This window comes from Vigna radiata, unplaced genomic scaffold, assembly GCF_000741045.1.
Source record: "Vigna radiata var. radiata cultivar VC1973A unplaced genomic scaffold, Vradiata_ver6 scaffold_122, whole genome shotgun sequence".
Classification (NCBI taxonomy): domain Eukaryota; kingdom Viridiplantae; phylum Streptophyta; class Magnoliopsida; order Fabales; family Fabaceae; genus Vigna; species Vigna radiata.
This window is the reverse complement of record NW_014543108.1, coordinates 1046900-1061323: the sequence shown is the minus strand read 5'-3', so window position 1 is coordinate 1061323 and position 14424 is coordinate 1046900. Positions and strand designations below refer to the sequence as shown.

The window sequence follows — 14424 nt, the reverse complement described above, 5'->3', positions numbered from 1 at the left end:
TCAAAAAAAATTGTTAAAAATAACTATAAACGAAGATCCGTGTGGAGAGGAACCAATTATAATGTTTTTACCAGACATCAGGATGTACATAAGATGTTTGTCTCCTTATTACAATATAAAAAACACGATTATCGACAATTTTATAAGAATTAAATTTTAATTATTATTAAAAGGTAAAACTGTAAAATGAAATTTAAACATATTAATATCACAATTTCCTTATAAAGATTGGGAATGTAAAACGTACCTGCAATTATCGGTTATGTAAGGAATCCAGTTGGCAGCTCATAACGCGTTTTATTTTGTTTACTGACTGTTACTTAATACATTAATATGTATTTAACAAATTTAATAACGCGTAAGTTATTTTTTAATAATGCTATTGTATTGTTGGATGACAACATTTTTTTCAAAAATAATGTAGCTTTGCTACTTTTTTTTATTGAAATTAAAATATTGAAACGGTTAATAATGATTAAAGCAGCTTTCTCGAAAACAATAATTCAATTTTTTGTGAAACTAAATTTGAATAAAACTAAATTTCATCGAAAAGAATATTTGAATAAAACTAAATTTCATCATATCCATTTCTTTTTACTGTGATAAAATTGAGAATTAATTAAGATTTAATATATCTATTTATGAAAAATGTAATAGATTAAGAAGGCAACTCCTTTCTCTAATCTTTCAAACATAGTTCGCGATTTGTTGTTTTCAGGAAAAGAAAAGAAGTGAAATTTAGGGTATTTGATATTTTTTTTGTATTGAGATTGCAAATACTTTTGTAATAAAAACAATCAAATATAAATATCACAAAATTGTATGTGGAAACTCTTCTACCGCCAAGAAGGAGATGTTTTTCTCTTACTAGAAGTTATATTTATTATCAGTTCAATATCATTCTATATTATATTTAACATGCACTATATCATAACATTAGGTACGGTCTAGATTAAAAATAAACTTAAAACTTAGTAATGAAATAATGTTGACTAAATTTATTAGAGTCGTTTTTTCAAAAGTGTATATTTAGTAAATTAACACTCATAAATTTAAAGTTTATTGCATATGTAAATTAGCAAATTTATATAAACTTTGTGTTAATATTTATTTTTTAACAACATCAATAGTTTATTTTCGATCTTTAATTTTTCAAGTGTTGTTTCGGATTTTGATGGAAGAGTTTCTTTATCAAAGGATAGGTTCATTACATAAAAAAATTGGTAAATTTTTGACAAATAATTGAGTGACAAACTCTTTTGATAGAAGAGTTTTTTCATCAAAGGATAGGCTCGTTACATAAAAAAATTGGTAAATTTTCGATAAGTAATTGAGTCTGAGAGTCCAATGAATCGAAAGATTCATGTTTAGTTCGAGAAGAGATCATAAACATCTTGAAATGGATGAAAGGAAAATTTACTTTCATTACGTGATTTATTAAATAATTGAAAAAAGAAAATTAAAAAACTATTTGAAACTCAAAAAATTAAAAAAATAAAAACGCATTTGAACACCTCGAACTAATGCAGAAAACACATAAAAGTAAGATTTTTGAAAGTGCTGCAATACTATTGAGTCACGTAACATTGTAGACAAATTTGTCACCATGTCACAATCATGGTGATAAACCTGTTTTTGCAAGGAATGTCTGTAAGAAATGTTGGCGAAAAGATGGATATGAAAAAAGGTGACGATAAATATTTGAGTTCGGCCTAGAAAATCTAACTGCAGCCATTGGGTCTGAAGTCTCAATAACTATAGTTATATTGACTTTATCATTGCATGAACTGTAAACCATCAGAGAATTTAACTTGATTATAATCTATGAATAAAATATTGTTTATTTATATAGTATATCAAGCGCCTGTGGCCTAATGGATAAGGCGCCTGACTTCTAATCAGGCGATTGTGGGTTCGAGTCCCACCGGGCGTGTTAAGCTTTTTTAATTGAATTAAAAAAAGAGTGTATGAATTTGGTGGTTATCTAACTTTGTTGATGAAAGATTTTAATAATTTAATTGATGTGTATTTTCATATATTTATAAAATAAGATTCAAAAATAATTTAATGTATAAAAAGTAAAACGTTAACCAGAGTTAAAATAAATAAAAAATCATATAAGTTTATTAATAAAAATTATATTTTAGAATAAAATATATTAAAATAAATCATCAAAGTTTAAATTAATTATTTTGTTTTATTTATTACTTTTTATATTTTTTTTTATTTTAATCATGTAGTCTTTTTAATATAAAACATATAATAAAATATTAAATTTACTTTCTGTTAAATATTTGAGTAATTTCATTTTAATTATTCATTTTAATATATTATGATATGTTTATAAATATTTACTAGTTATTTATATTTATATATTTTAAGTTTAATCATTTTCGATATTCCTATTTTTGCAAGATCGTTTTAAATAGGTTCGTCCATTTTAAATGTTTTTGATTAAGTATTTTATTGTGAAAAATTAAATCAAATTACATCTTATTCTTAAGTTTGGTGGACGAGGTTAAAAAAATTTATTTGTGATTTGGTAACTAAGCAAAGTTCAATTATGTGGCAGAGTTTAGTGTCTTGGGTGGATTTTTTTTTTATTCCTTTTCATTTTAAAAGTTGTCTTACGTATTTATTTCCTTTTGATTACTTTTCATTTTAAAAGTTGATCTGCCTTGTATTTTTTTCCTTTTATTTATTTTTCAATTCAATCAAAACAAAATCCAGAAAGCAAGACAGCTCTTCTTCTTCGGATTCAACCCAAAACACAAAATCAGAAACCCCAAAATTCCCAAAACGAAACCCTAGTGCAATGCCATGTGTCGTCACGAGAATGCCAAATAATAGAGACCTTCGTCGTCGGAGAGCGAACCCAGATGTCGCAGAAACGTCTCACCTATCTGACCCATCATCTCCTCCCCTGCAAAGACCGAGCCAGAACCAAAAAAAAGAAGAGATCAACATCCTCCTAATGCGAAACAAAACCCGAAAGAGGGGAGAAGAAATCGGTTCTCTACAGACTTGAACCAAAACCAAAATACAAAACATAGTATCCAAAACCTCCATAGAGGCAAAATATCGTGCTTTGGCTATTGTCATATGTGAACTTCAATGGCTCCCATTTCTTCTTCACGATTTGCATCCTTCTACTCTCACTCTGTTGTACTACAACAACCAATCGACTCATCACATAACTCACAACCTAAGCTTTCACGAACATATGGAACACATAGCCATTGATTGTCATATGGTTCGTGAAAAAATTCAATCAAATCTCTTACATCTTTTATCCATTCAAACAAACAAACAAGTTGCAGATGATTTTACAAAATTCTTTAATCGGACCTAATTCAAATATAACATTTCCAAGTTAGGATTAATGAATATTCATCATCCAAGGGAGACTATTGTGTTAAGGGATTTTATATTTTTCAAGTAATGAGTTTTGTTTTATAGCTTATTTAAGGTAGGTTTTCTTTTTCTTCTTTTATAGGTATCGAAACACACTTTTCTATATGAATGAAAGTTGTTACTTATTTTTCTTTCAATTTGTGATGTGTAGCTACTTTTTCACTAATTATTCCTTTTCTTTAATCTTCTAGGTTTCACCACATACAACCTCCACGGAGTTTTAAGGAAACACTTCTACATGTCTATGCCATATTGTAACTGAAATGTCATTTTGCACGTGATGAAATTTTAACATTGTTCAAAACTAAATATTAAAACCATTATTTTAAAAAAATGAGAATTAAAATACTTCAAAATTTAATATATTGACCATTTCCAATTTTACATAATAATAATGGTTAGAAGTGGATTTTAGGCTTAACTCAACTCCACAAAACCGGCTTGTAAGGTAAGGTTTGCACCCCACTTATATATTATAAATTGGTCTTATCTCTAGTCGATGTGAAACTTCCAACACACCCCCTCACGCCGAGGTATATACATCTCGAGCCTGAGACTAGATATTAATGGATGGTCCGATAACGGATCAATAACAAGTGGAACAATATGCCCAACAAATATCGCTAGGATAAGCTCTACCATAGCTCTGATACCATGTTAGAAGTGAGTTTTAGGGCTAACGCAACCCCACAAAACCAGCTTGTAAGGTGAGGTCTGCACCCCACTTATATATTATAAATTAGTCTTATCTCTAATCGATGTGGGGAACTTCCAATATGTTAAAATGTGTAACGATCATATGATGTGTTTCGTTCCTTTCATCAATAATAATACAGGAAACAAAAAGATATTTAATCCTTAAATATATTTGTCATATGGTTTTACTTTTATGCTTTTTACACTCCTCCCAATTTACTATTTTCATCTTAAACATTATACAAAATATTAATTTAAAACAATTCTATAATTATTATCTTAACAATTCAAATCTATTTATCAATATATTTTATCTTAAAATTGTGATACTATTTATCTACTAAATTTAAAATATACAATTTAAGATATTTCATATCTTCCGCTGTCAAATATAAAAAATTCATAATTACTAATTCTTAAATATAACAATTCGAATATTTATTAAAATTAAGTTTAATCATTTAAATGGTCTCTATTTATGTTGGATTTTCTCAATTAGGTCTCAGTATTTTAAAACGTCTCAATTTAGTCCCTATTTTTACAAAATTGAACCAATTAAGGACTTGTCGTTAATTTAGGTAAACGGCATTAAAAAATGTTATACCATGTTACCATGTTACTAAGTTTTACTGACATGGCAGGATGATATTACTAATTTTGAATTCTTTTATTTACATATTTAAAAAATCAAAACGCATCGTTACAAATTTCAAATATGTCTATGGATTTTATTGCCCAACTAATCCAATGCAACACCTCTGGCGTCAATGCCACTCGCACAACCATCATCAACCACCGCGGGAACCCAGAACAACCATCCTCAACCACCACGGGAACCAGAACAGCGAGAAAGGATCATCAACGCAAAAACAAAAACAATGCAGAAAGGAAGAATCCAAAACAAAACATCAAGAACACAAGAACCCATAACTCAAACTCAGATTCCAATTTGAAAGGAAGAACCCATAACTCAAACTCAGATTCCAATTTGAAACCCCCAAATCATAGAACAGACAAAATCCTAAATCACAGGATCCAAAACCCCAAATTCACAATTTCAGAAACCCTAACCCCAATGTTGCAAAAGAAGAACTCTAATTCGCGTTCCAGTCTACAGAAACGAAAGCAAAAAGAACCCCCAAATCGCAAGCCCAAAACGTTCTCTCTTTGCCGCGAAGACGCTAGAGGGCGAGATTCTCGCATTGCGAAACTTCATGCTTGAGCCCCTTGAAACTCGTCTCTCCTTCCTTGTGAGAAAACCCCAATCAGAACCCAGGTTTTTGTGTTGCGCGAAGGAGACACGCTTGGTAGCGGTGTCGATGGCTGCGATGCAAGGGTTTTCGTTTTCTTCGAAGGAGACTCTCAGTCTCAGGAAATGTGAGAAATGAGGGGATTTTGGTAGAAATGAGGAGAAGAGTCGTTCTCCCTGCACCTCGCTTGGTTCTCCCTGCACCTCCTTTTAATTTTCTTTCAAATTTATATAACCAATTATAACCCTTTAGAATTATTTTAATTTAAAAATAAAGTTGACCTATTACTCATTTAATGATAAAAAAAATAAGCAACCATTCCTCTACTGTGCCGCATTTCACAAACCCTACACCCCCCTTTCTTTTTCTCCTCTCTTCTTCTAGCAGTCATCTTCTGCTTCCTTTTCACCCTTTATTTTTAAGGTGTTCTCGCAGAGTTCCTCCCCTCTTCTCCTGCTCCTTCCTCCCCTCTTCCCCTCCTCGTGGTTGTAGTGTAATAAAATGATTTATTTGTTGTAAATATTGTCTTTGTGGTTAATGTGCGGGTTGGGAATGCTTGGTCTGGGGTTGGGAATGCTTGATCTGGGGTTGGGGGTGTTGGATCTGAGGGGAAGGAGGGAGGCCTTAACCGCTCTTGGAATTGCGGATAAGGCGTTCACCGCTCTTGGAACTACGGATAAGGCGTTCACGTACTGGGAAGTGCGGTTAAGAGGGTTGCCGCAGTTGGAGTTGCGGATGAGGTTCGCCGCACTTGGAACGAGTTGCGGTTATTGTTGGGGCAGTTAGATGAGCCGCACTTGGAAGTGCGGTTGAGGATCACCGCATTTGGGAGGTGCAGAGGGTTGCTGATCGAAGTTGTAACTGGGTTTTTCTATTTCTTTTTTCTGTTTTATTTTTCCTGCAGTATTTTAATTTTTTGTTAGTATTTTATATATATATATATATTTTTTGTTAATATTTTATATTTATATAACAATACCTTGATTTCAGTTTTCCTATATATGTAAAAAAAGAACAGTTTTTTATGGCTAAAGTGATATAGTATATGGCGACAAACAACAAACGCATTTTGAAATGCGTTCTCCATAACCGCAACTCAAATGGCGCTGCCGCAACTCGATGTGCGGCGAAGAAAAAAAGAGAACTAAGCTGGGGAGCTCTCCTTCCTCTTCTTCTTCTCGTTCTTCCAATCTTCCAAACCACCAACAAACATCACTACCACCCACACAATCACAAGTGAAACACACAAAATTAATTTGCTTAATAAAACCTATTCAACCAGTTCTCCTTACACTTCACTAAAACAATAAAAGAGTAAAACTTGTTCGTGAAATGCTCTGCTCGTGAAACCAGAAAGGAGTGAGGAGGTGTAGGATTTATCAAAGAAATCTTAGGTTGTTAACGGTTACGGGTTAAAATATATTTATTATTCATTAATTATGTTTGACAAATTAATGAAAAGTAAAAAAGTAAATTTGGAGGTGCAGGAAGATGCAGGGGAGGTGCAGGGAGGAACACTCTGAGGAGAAATGGCGCGACAACCTTCTCCTTCCTGAAATTTGATGGCAGAGAAGACGAATTTTGTTTTTCTCTGTTGCGGTAAAGGGGAGAAAGAAGAGCAAGAACAGAGAGATGAGAGAAAAGAGAAAAAGTGGTGTTAGAGGAGAGAGAGGAAATTTTTTTTGTATGATTTAATTTCAATAAAATTTAATTCTAAAATGATACAAAACCAACTCAGATTGCCACATCAGCCAAGTCATATCGTCACACATATCCAATTTTAACGCCGTCTATGAAAGTTAACGGTAAGTCTTTAATTAATTCAATTTTACAAAAATAGAGACTAAATTGAGACGTTTTAATCTAAATGATTAAACCTTAAAATTATTCCTAATTTACAAAATATTTCTGAATAATATTGATCCTGATAAATAATATTAATTATTTTTGAAAGAATATAAATAATTTTTTATACGAAGGAGGGCATTCTTTTTAAGTAAGATTTATTTTATTATTTGTATACTTTTATGGTGATATTTGTTTAGCTTCTGCGTGCTAGAAAACTAAATGGTTAAAAAACCAGAGAAGCTGAACAATATCACATCTGATCCTTCTTCTTTCCTTCAACACTCTTTCTCACTCGTTCAACTTGTTTCTACCACCACTTTCTCATAAAAGCAACAAGGAGCAAAGGAAGTTACTTCACTTTTCTGTAAACTCTTCACTCTCTTCATTCCATCAGAGAGCAAAACCTGAGAAAGAAAATAAAAGCACCCCATTAAGCAAGCCAAGCAACCCATCACGATTCCAACTTAAAGCACCCATTTTTACCGCCGAAACCCGAGACCCAGATGAAGATTTGATTCGATCCGTCATTTTCCTCAAATGGGTCACTCCAATTCTTCGTCGCCATCCAAGCGCGGCCACGCGCGGCAGTGGCGGCTCCTGGACCTCGTCATCGGCGTGTTCTTCTTCCTTGTAGTGCTCTTCTTCGTCATGGTCTTTACCCCGTTGGGCGATTCGCTCGCCGCCTCTGGCCGCCAGACGCTGCTCCTCTCCGGTGCTGACTCCCGTCACCGCCACCAGCTAGTGGAGGCGGTCGAGACAGCTGGGCGGAGCGTGGAGGCGTGCCCCGCCGATACTGCTGATTACATGCCGTGCGAGGATCCGAGGCTGAACAGCCAGCTGAGCAGGGAGATGAACTACTACAGGGAGAGGCATTGTCCCAGGCCGGAAGAGTCGCCACTCTGCTTGATTCCGCCGCCGAAGGGTTACCGGGTGCCGGTGCCGTGGCCGGAGAGCTTGCACAAGGTGTGTGTTGCGTTTTTGAGCTGAGGGTACTTTGGAGAGATGGTGAATGTTTGTCTTATTTATGGTTTGTTAATGAATTTAGGGTCCATGTGGATAAACAACTTAGTTATGAAGTTATTGATTAAGGTTTGGATAGATTTCTCAAGGAATACTTTTAAGCAAACAAGCTAAGCTTCTTCCTTGAGATCAACTTAGTTTATACTTAAGCTGGATTGTAAAAGTTCTCTTATGGCTTCTCCCAAAGTTGATTTTAACCGAGTAACCCACTGATTGACCCCTAACTAACTAATTAAGGCCATTTAATCAACAGACCTATCATTTTCATAAGCTTTCAAGGGAGTCTTTCAGTAGGGGTGTGAGTTGTATACTCAGTAGGGGTGTGAGTTGTATACTCCCTTGTACGTGTTTAATTCGTATAAATAAAAAAAAACGATTAAATATTTGTCAGAATCTTAGTTCAAGCAACTTATAAATAATCCATTCTTAACAGACCCACCCTTACCTTGACGTTTGTAATAATTATTTAGAAGTCATTTATAGAGTAATTGTGAATGTTCACATTTATTGTGTATCAAAATGAATCCTTTTTTTAATTCCGGTGTTTAGTTATTCTCTATGTTGACTTAGAGGAAGGACCAAGGAGCTAGTTTTGTGGATTTGGAGTTTGGAATGGGACGGGGCTTTGGTGGGTGTTTAAATCGGTAGTGTTCATTGTCCATTTTTGTGTTTTGGAAGAAACTTGCATTTTCAGCGGCTTTTGGATCTTGGACCTTGTTGCCAGTATGATTCTTGTTGTTGATGCGTCTTTGTGATTGAAATAATAAAGCAACTGTGCTGTTTGCTGCGGAAGAGTTCATATTTTAATGGTCCAGACCAAGATCAATTCGTGATTAGATGTTAGTACGATGTTTTTGAAGGAAGGTGCCGTGGTGGGTGTCTCTATTTAGAGTTCTTATTGATCTAACAGAGTCCCCCTTATGGCTGTCTCTAATTTAGAATTCTTGTGGGTTTAAAGAATGTGCTCACGTTTTCAGTGGTGAAATTGTGGCTACTATGGCCACATCGTATTTATTTCTAGAATCCCCTAGGACAAAGAGAATTCCTTTCAGAATAGGAATTCAAATACGTAGGAAGAGGTCTCTTTGGTGATGGCGTCACTTTATCTTGATCATGATGTTAGGCTGGCAGTCAAAATAAAATTTGCTATATAGTGTGATGAAATTGAGAACGAGATGGTACAGAGAAAAAGGACAGAAAAGAGAAAAAAAGGATTAAATTATATTCATGTGAGTGATGAGTTTATTTCTAATACTTCCTTAGTCGATCTGAAGCCAATTGTTCTAGAGTAAATTTGTAATTCCTGATCTATGGACAATATGTTTAAGTAGTTGTGTTGTGTCTATGGACACCTGATCAATTGATATTCCCCTGGTTGCTTTCTGTATAGAAGGTTCTAATTTTAATTACTCTAATCTTAAAAATATTTTTAAGAGGATGGATGGTAGATGGTAGTTTTCTTTCTATATTTTCCACTTTTTTCTCTTTCACATTTAACGAGGGACATCTTCAAGATGTCCTATACTGTAGTTTAGAATGATGATAGAATTTATCACTCATGATTTGTCTATCCAAAACATTGATGATATATTCTGTGCAGATATGGCACAGCAACATGCCATACAACAAGATTGCTGACAGGAAAGGTCACCAGGGATGGATGAAACTAGAAGGTCAACACTTTATATTCCCTGGTGGTGGTACAATGTTTCCAGATGGAGCAGAGCAATATATTGAAAAACTTGGTCAGTACATTCCAATAAGTGGGGGTGTTCTGAGGACTGCACTTGACATGGGGTGTGGGGTAAGAGGTGTTATACTGTTTTCCTTTGAGAATTCGCTAGAATTTATTCTTGCTTAACATGCAAACATATCCCATTTCTTTACAGGTTGCTAGTTTTGGAGGATTTATGCTATCTCACAATATTTTGACCATGTCTTTTGCTCCAAGAGATTCTCATAAAGCTCAAATACAGTTTGCTTTGGAAAGAGGAATACCGGCTTTCGTTGCTATGCTTGGTACTAGAAGACTCCCATTTCCTGCATTTGGATTTGACTTAGTTCATTGCTCTAGGTGTTTGATCCCATTTACAGCCTACAGTAAGTTTCTTCATTGCAGCTCACTTGTATGTCTTCCAATCTTCTACATGCTTGTCACTTCCCTAATGCAGCAGATCTGCCTTGCAGATGCCTCTTATTTCATTGAAGTGGACAGATTGCTCCGCCCAGGTGGATATTTAGTTATTTCTGGCCCCCCTGTTCAGTGGCATAAACAAGATAAAGAATGGTCTGATCTCCAGGCTGTGGCAAGAATCTTGTGTTATGAACTGATTGCTGTAGATGGTAACACTGTGATCTGGAAGAAGCCTGCAGGAGAAACATGTCTTCCTAATGAAAATGAGTTTGGTCTTCAGTTATGTGATGAATCAGATGACCCAAGTCAAGCTTGGTAATTTCCGGCAGACTAGCTAGATTAAGTTATTTCTGCTCTTATTTTCAGTGCTTTGCAGTTTTGCTTTGTTCAGCATCAGTATGTGGTACTACTAGAGTGTATGTTGCCATTGTTAAAAGATCTTATGGATTATTTTAAATTCAAACATAAGTTGATTGTTTTGTAGGTACTTCAAATTGAAGAAATGTGTCAGTAGGACATCTGTAAAAGGAGATTATGCTATAGGGGTAATTCCCAAGTGGCCGGAGAGGTTAACTGCAACACCTCCAAGATCCACCCTCCTGAAGAATGGTGTTGATTTGTTTGAGGCTGACACTAAGAGATGGGTAAGGAGGGTGGCTCACTATAAGAATTATCTGAAAATCAAGTTGGGCACTCAATTTGTACGCAATGTCATGGACATGAATGCATTATTTGGGGGTTTTGCTGCTGCCTTAAAATCTGATCCTGTGTGGGTGATGAATGTAGTTCCTGCTGAAAAACCACCCACTCTTGATGTTATCTTTGACAGAGGTCTTATTGGAGTCTATCATGATTGGTGAGCTCTGATCTTTTTGGCACTTGTCTTTGAAAATAAACCTTTCTTTTTTAACTGATAATATGATTTGAAAATAGGATATGTTGTGAAAAATTTTTGTGGTTTGCAATGATTATCCGCATGGTATTCAGTGGTTTTATTTTGTTTGCAAGTTGCTTCCTTCTTGTTCTCCAATTTCGACTTGTTTGCAATGCTTGTCGCCCTACTACGCTTGAAAATTACGGACCTCTACTGTATTATGGATCTGTCTGTGTGCAGATATGGCTGTATAAGAAATTCAAAGTGTCTCAAGCTAATTTTGTGTTGAACTTCTCAATTAATCATACGGCTTCTTCAAATAAAACTTCAGTGGTAATATTTTGTGATTGTAGCGAATCTTCTATGGAAAAGGAGTGAAAGGCTTCTACATATCATTATAAAATGAAAACTTAAGCACATAAGCTCTCTAACTTAATTTTAATCAAGATCCTGCTTCTGATAGTCTAGTTTTTTATTTAATATATTTGAATGATTTTTCAATTTATAATGGATGAATTTTATTGGATCTAAGTTTTATGGTTATGTTCCCAGGTGTGAACCATTTTCAACCTACCCTCGTAGCTATGATCTAATCCACGTAGCCAGCATTGAATCCCTTATAAAAGATCCAGCTTCTGGTAAAAGCAGGTATTTTCATTTTTAACTTCTTGTATGAAGTCACACCACTTCCGAATTGATTTGGGATATCAATTTTTTGTACAAAGGGACTGTACAAGAACTTGGTGAATATATCGAATTCCTAAATGAAAACTAATGGTCATTGCGTATAGATATTTGTTGACAAAGAGAACAAACAAGGCAAGCGTGATTAGAAAGAAACATTCCTACGGGAACTAAGTTATGAGTTATACACATGAACATGTTAGATGTGTATTGAAGCATATATCTTCACTGCTTGATTTGCCTCTGAACTGGTGTTTGTATTTTGATATTCAAGAGAAACAATTATATCCACTTGATTTACATAAGACTTACAGTGTTTTCATTCTCTCTGCTTCTATGTCTTCACAGCTTCTTTGACACATAATTTTAGTATGATTATTTTTTCCCCAAGAATATGAATATTTATATCATTGTATTGAATGCATTTAAATGTTTCAAACTTCAGAATGTTGAAAATGAATGATCTACTTCTGCAACTAGGTTTTGTTATGTTTGAGTTTGTGTAGCCTGCATAAAGACATTCAATGTTCTAAATCTTTGGTCTGCTCTGGAATAATTGATTAAAATTAAATTACCTGTTATCAAAAGTCTTTTTGGATACAAAGCTAAAAGTACTTTTGAGAATTTCTGAAAGCTTCTTAACTGAAACAAGTCTATATTTCTAGTAAAGATGCCAAATGTAGTGCATAGTAAAGAATGAGCTCACACTTGGATTGCAGATGTAGTCTTGTTGATTTGATGGTAGAAATTGATCGAATTTTGCGGCCTGAGGGAACTGTGGTGGTAAGGGATGCCCCTGAAGTGATCGACAAAGTAGCTCGCATCGCCGGAGCAGTGCGGTGGAAGCCTACCATTTATGATAAAGAACCCGAATCACACGGCAGAGAGAAGATTCTAGTTGCAACCAAGACTTTATGGAAGCTCTAAGTCACTTCCCATTCACACAGCTCTGTAATTTAGGTAACTTACCTTTTTCCATCATGTGGGGGGTGAAGGTATGCATCAAAGAGATGCTGTTTTCCGACTCTCAATATTCTCATACAAAGAACATACTCAGGTAAGATTTCAAAGAGATGGAAAGACCCTTGTGCAGTTTTTGCATGGAGAATGCAATACAGTGTTCATTACATTTTCTCTAAACTTTAAGGATGTGAGATGTAATTCAAAACTTCTTTTTTATTGAAAACAGATTATCATTGATTATAATTCAGCTACATTTCACCCTCTGTTCTGTTCCCTTTTACTTCTTCTTTATTGTCAACTTTTTCATGCATTGAATTTAACATTTAATCATTTTGGGAGTATTTTTATCATTCATGTGTTTTAATGCATTGAATTTAACAAATTTTCCTTGGTTTTAGTTTTGTGAGGGTGTTCTTGACACAGTGTTTTGGTTTCTTTCTATCCTGAAAAATCACATTGGTGAAAAGATCATACATTGAAACAGTGTTTCTCTGTCATGAATAGCTTGTACCAAACAAGGAATAAGTTCATTATGGTAAAACAAAAGATAGAGACCTAGACAGATGAATCTGAAAGATTAATTTCAGAAGAAGTTTACAAGTTAAAACATTGTTTTTCAAAACTAAAATCAATTTATTCAATGGATGAAATAAATCAGATTTTAGAAATACAGATAAACAATAGTTTTTTTTTATGTATAAATCAAATTACATTTTTAAAAGGGATTTAGTTTTTGAAAAATATTAATAGAAATCGGTGCCACATTGAATGAATGAATTTGAGAAGTAACTCTTTAATTGCTTGGGGAGATTGTAATGGATAAACACACTAATAATCCCTGCAAATTCATTTAAAATAAATTGAGTTAATTGCTTTTAATGATCAAATGAATTCAATTTAATGCAATACTTTAACGGTTAGGTGATCAATTATTTACGTTAATCCCATATTTAATATGATTTAATCAAAATTAGATAAAGTGATAAACTCGATGAGATTAGATACCCGTAACCTCAACATGTTAGGTAAAGTTTGTTTGGAGCAGCTTTTATAAACCAATATATATATATATATATATATATATATATATATATATATATATATATATACATATTTATTTGTTTAACAATAATTAAGATTATACGACGACGTGGACCCTTACCTTTTCAATGTCATTCAACACACACGAAATCCAAACATGTTTTAGTATTTTGAGAATATAACTTCTTTGTGTGTATCTGCATTAATTCATATAAGATTTTGACACTGATAAATTGCTAATCAAATCAATTTTTATTTTTATTTTGATATACTTCAATGATGTATTAAATACTTTTAGGTGAATGCAAAAATTTATCTATGATGATATATTTTAATCAGTTTGTATTATAATAAACATAATAAATCATCGACATATATCTGTCTAAAATTGAAGCTTTACTCTTTTCTTTTGTTGTAAGGATAACTGAATTCAAATTTTGATTTTGCTAAGAACTTATCTCCCTTTTCAAACTATATTTAAATAGATGGGTACTAATAGT

General features: G+C 33.7%; 1 protein-coding gene and 1 non-coding gene across 2 annotated transcripts; both read left to right on the top strand.

Annotated features, from left to right (window-relative positions):
• The first annotated feature begins 1860 nt into the window (after window positions 1-1860).
• TRNAR-UCU lies at window positions 1861-1933 on the top strand. Its single transcript has one exon. It is a non-coding gene; the product is annotated as a tRNA-Arg (tRNA).
• Window positions 1934-7403: 5470 nt separating this feature from the next.
• On the top strand, window positions 7404-13158 carry LOC106753012 (probable methyltransferase PMT13). Its single transcript, XM_014634793.2, has 7 exons — window positions 7404-8171; window positions 9829-10032; window positions 10118-10328; window positions 10416-10677; window positions 10847-11218; window positions 11789-11884; window positions 12640-13158. Exons 1-7 carry the CDS (start codon window positions 7746-7748, stop codon window positions 12845-12847), a joined length of 1779 nt encoding a protein of 592 aa, XP_014490279.1. The 5' UTR covers window positions 7404-7745; the 3' UTR covers window positions 12848-13158.
• The last annotated feature ends 1266 nt before the right edge of the window (window positions 13159-14424 follow it).

What these genes read in the sequence shown, in the direction of transcription:
- LOC106753012 (XM_014634793.2), top strand. Translation starts at nt 7,746, where the DNA reads ATGGGTCACTCCAATTCTTCGTCGCCATCCAAGCGCGGCCACGCGCGG. An exon ending in CACTTGACATGGGGTGTGGG is followed by an intron (nt 10,033 to 10,117) that starts GTAAGAGGTGTT and finishes ATTTCTTTACAG; the next exon opens with GTTGCTAGTTTTGGAGGATT. An exon ending in GATGACCCAAGTCAAGCTTG is followed by an intron (nt 10,678 to 10,846) that starts GTAATTTCCGGC and finishes ATTGTTTTGTAG; the next exon opens with GTACTTCAAATTGAAGAAAT.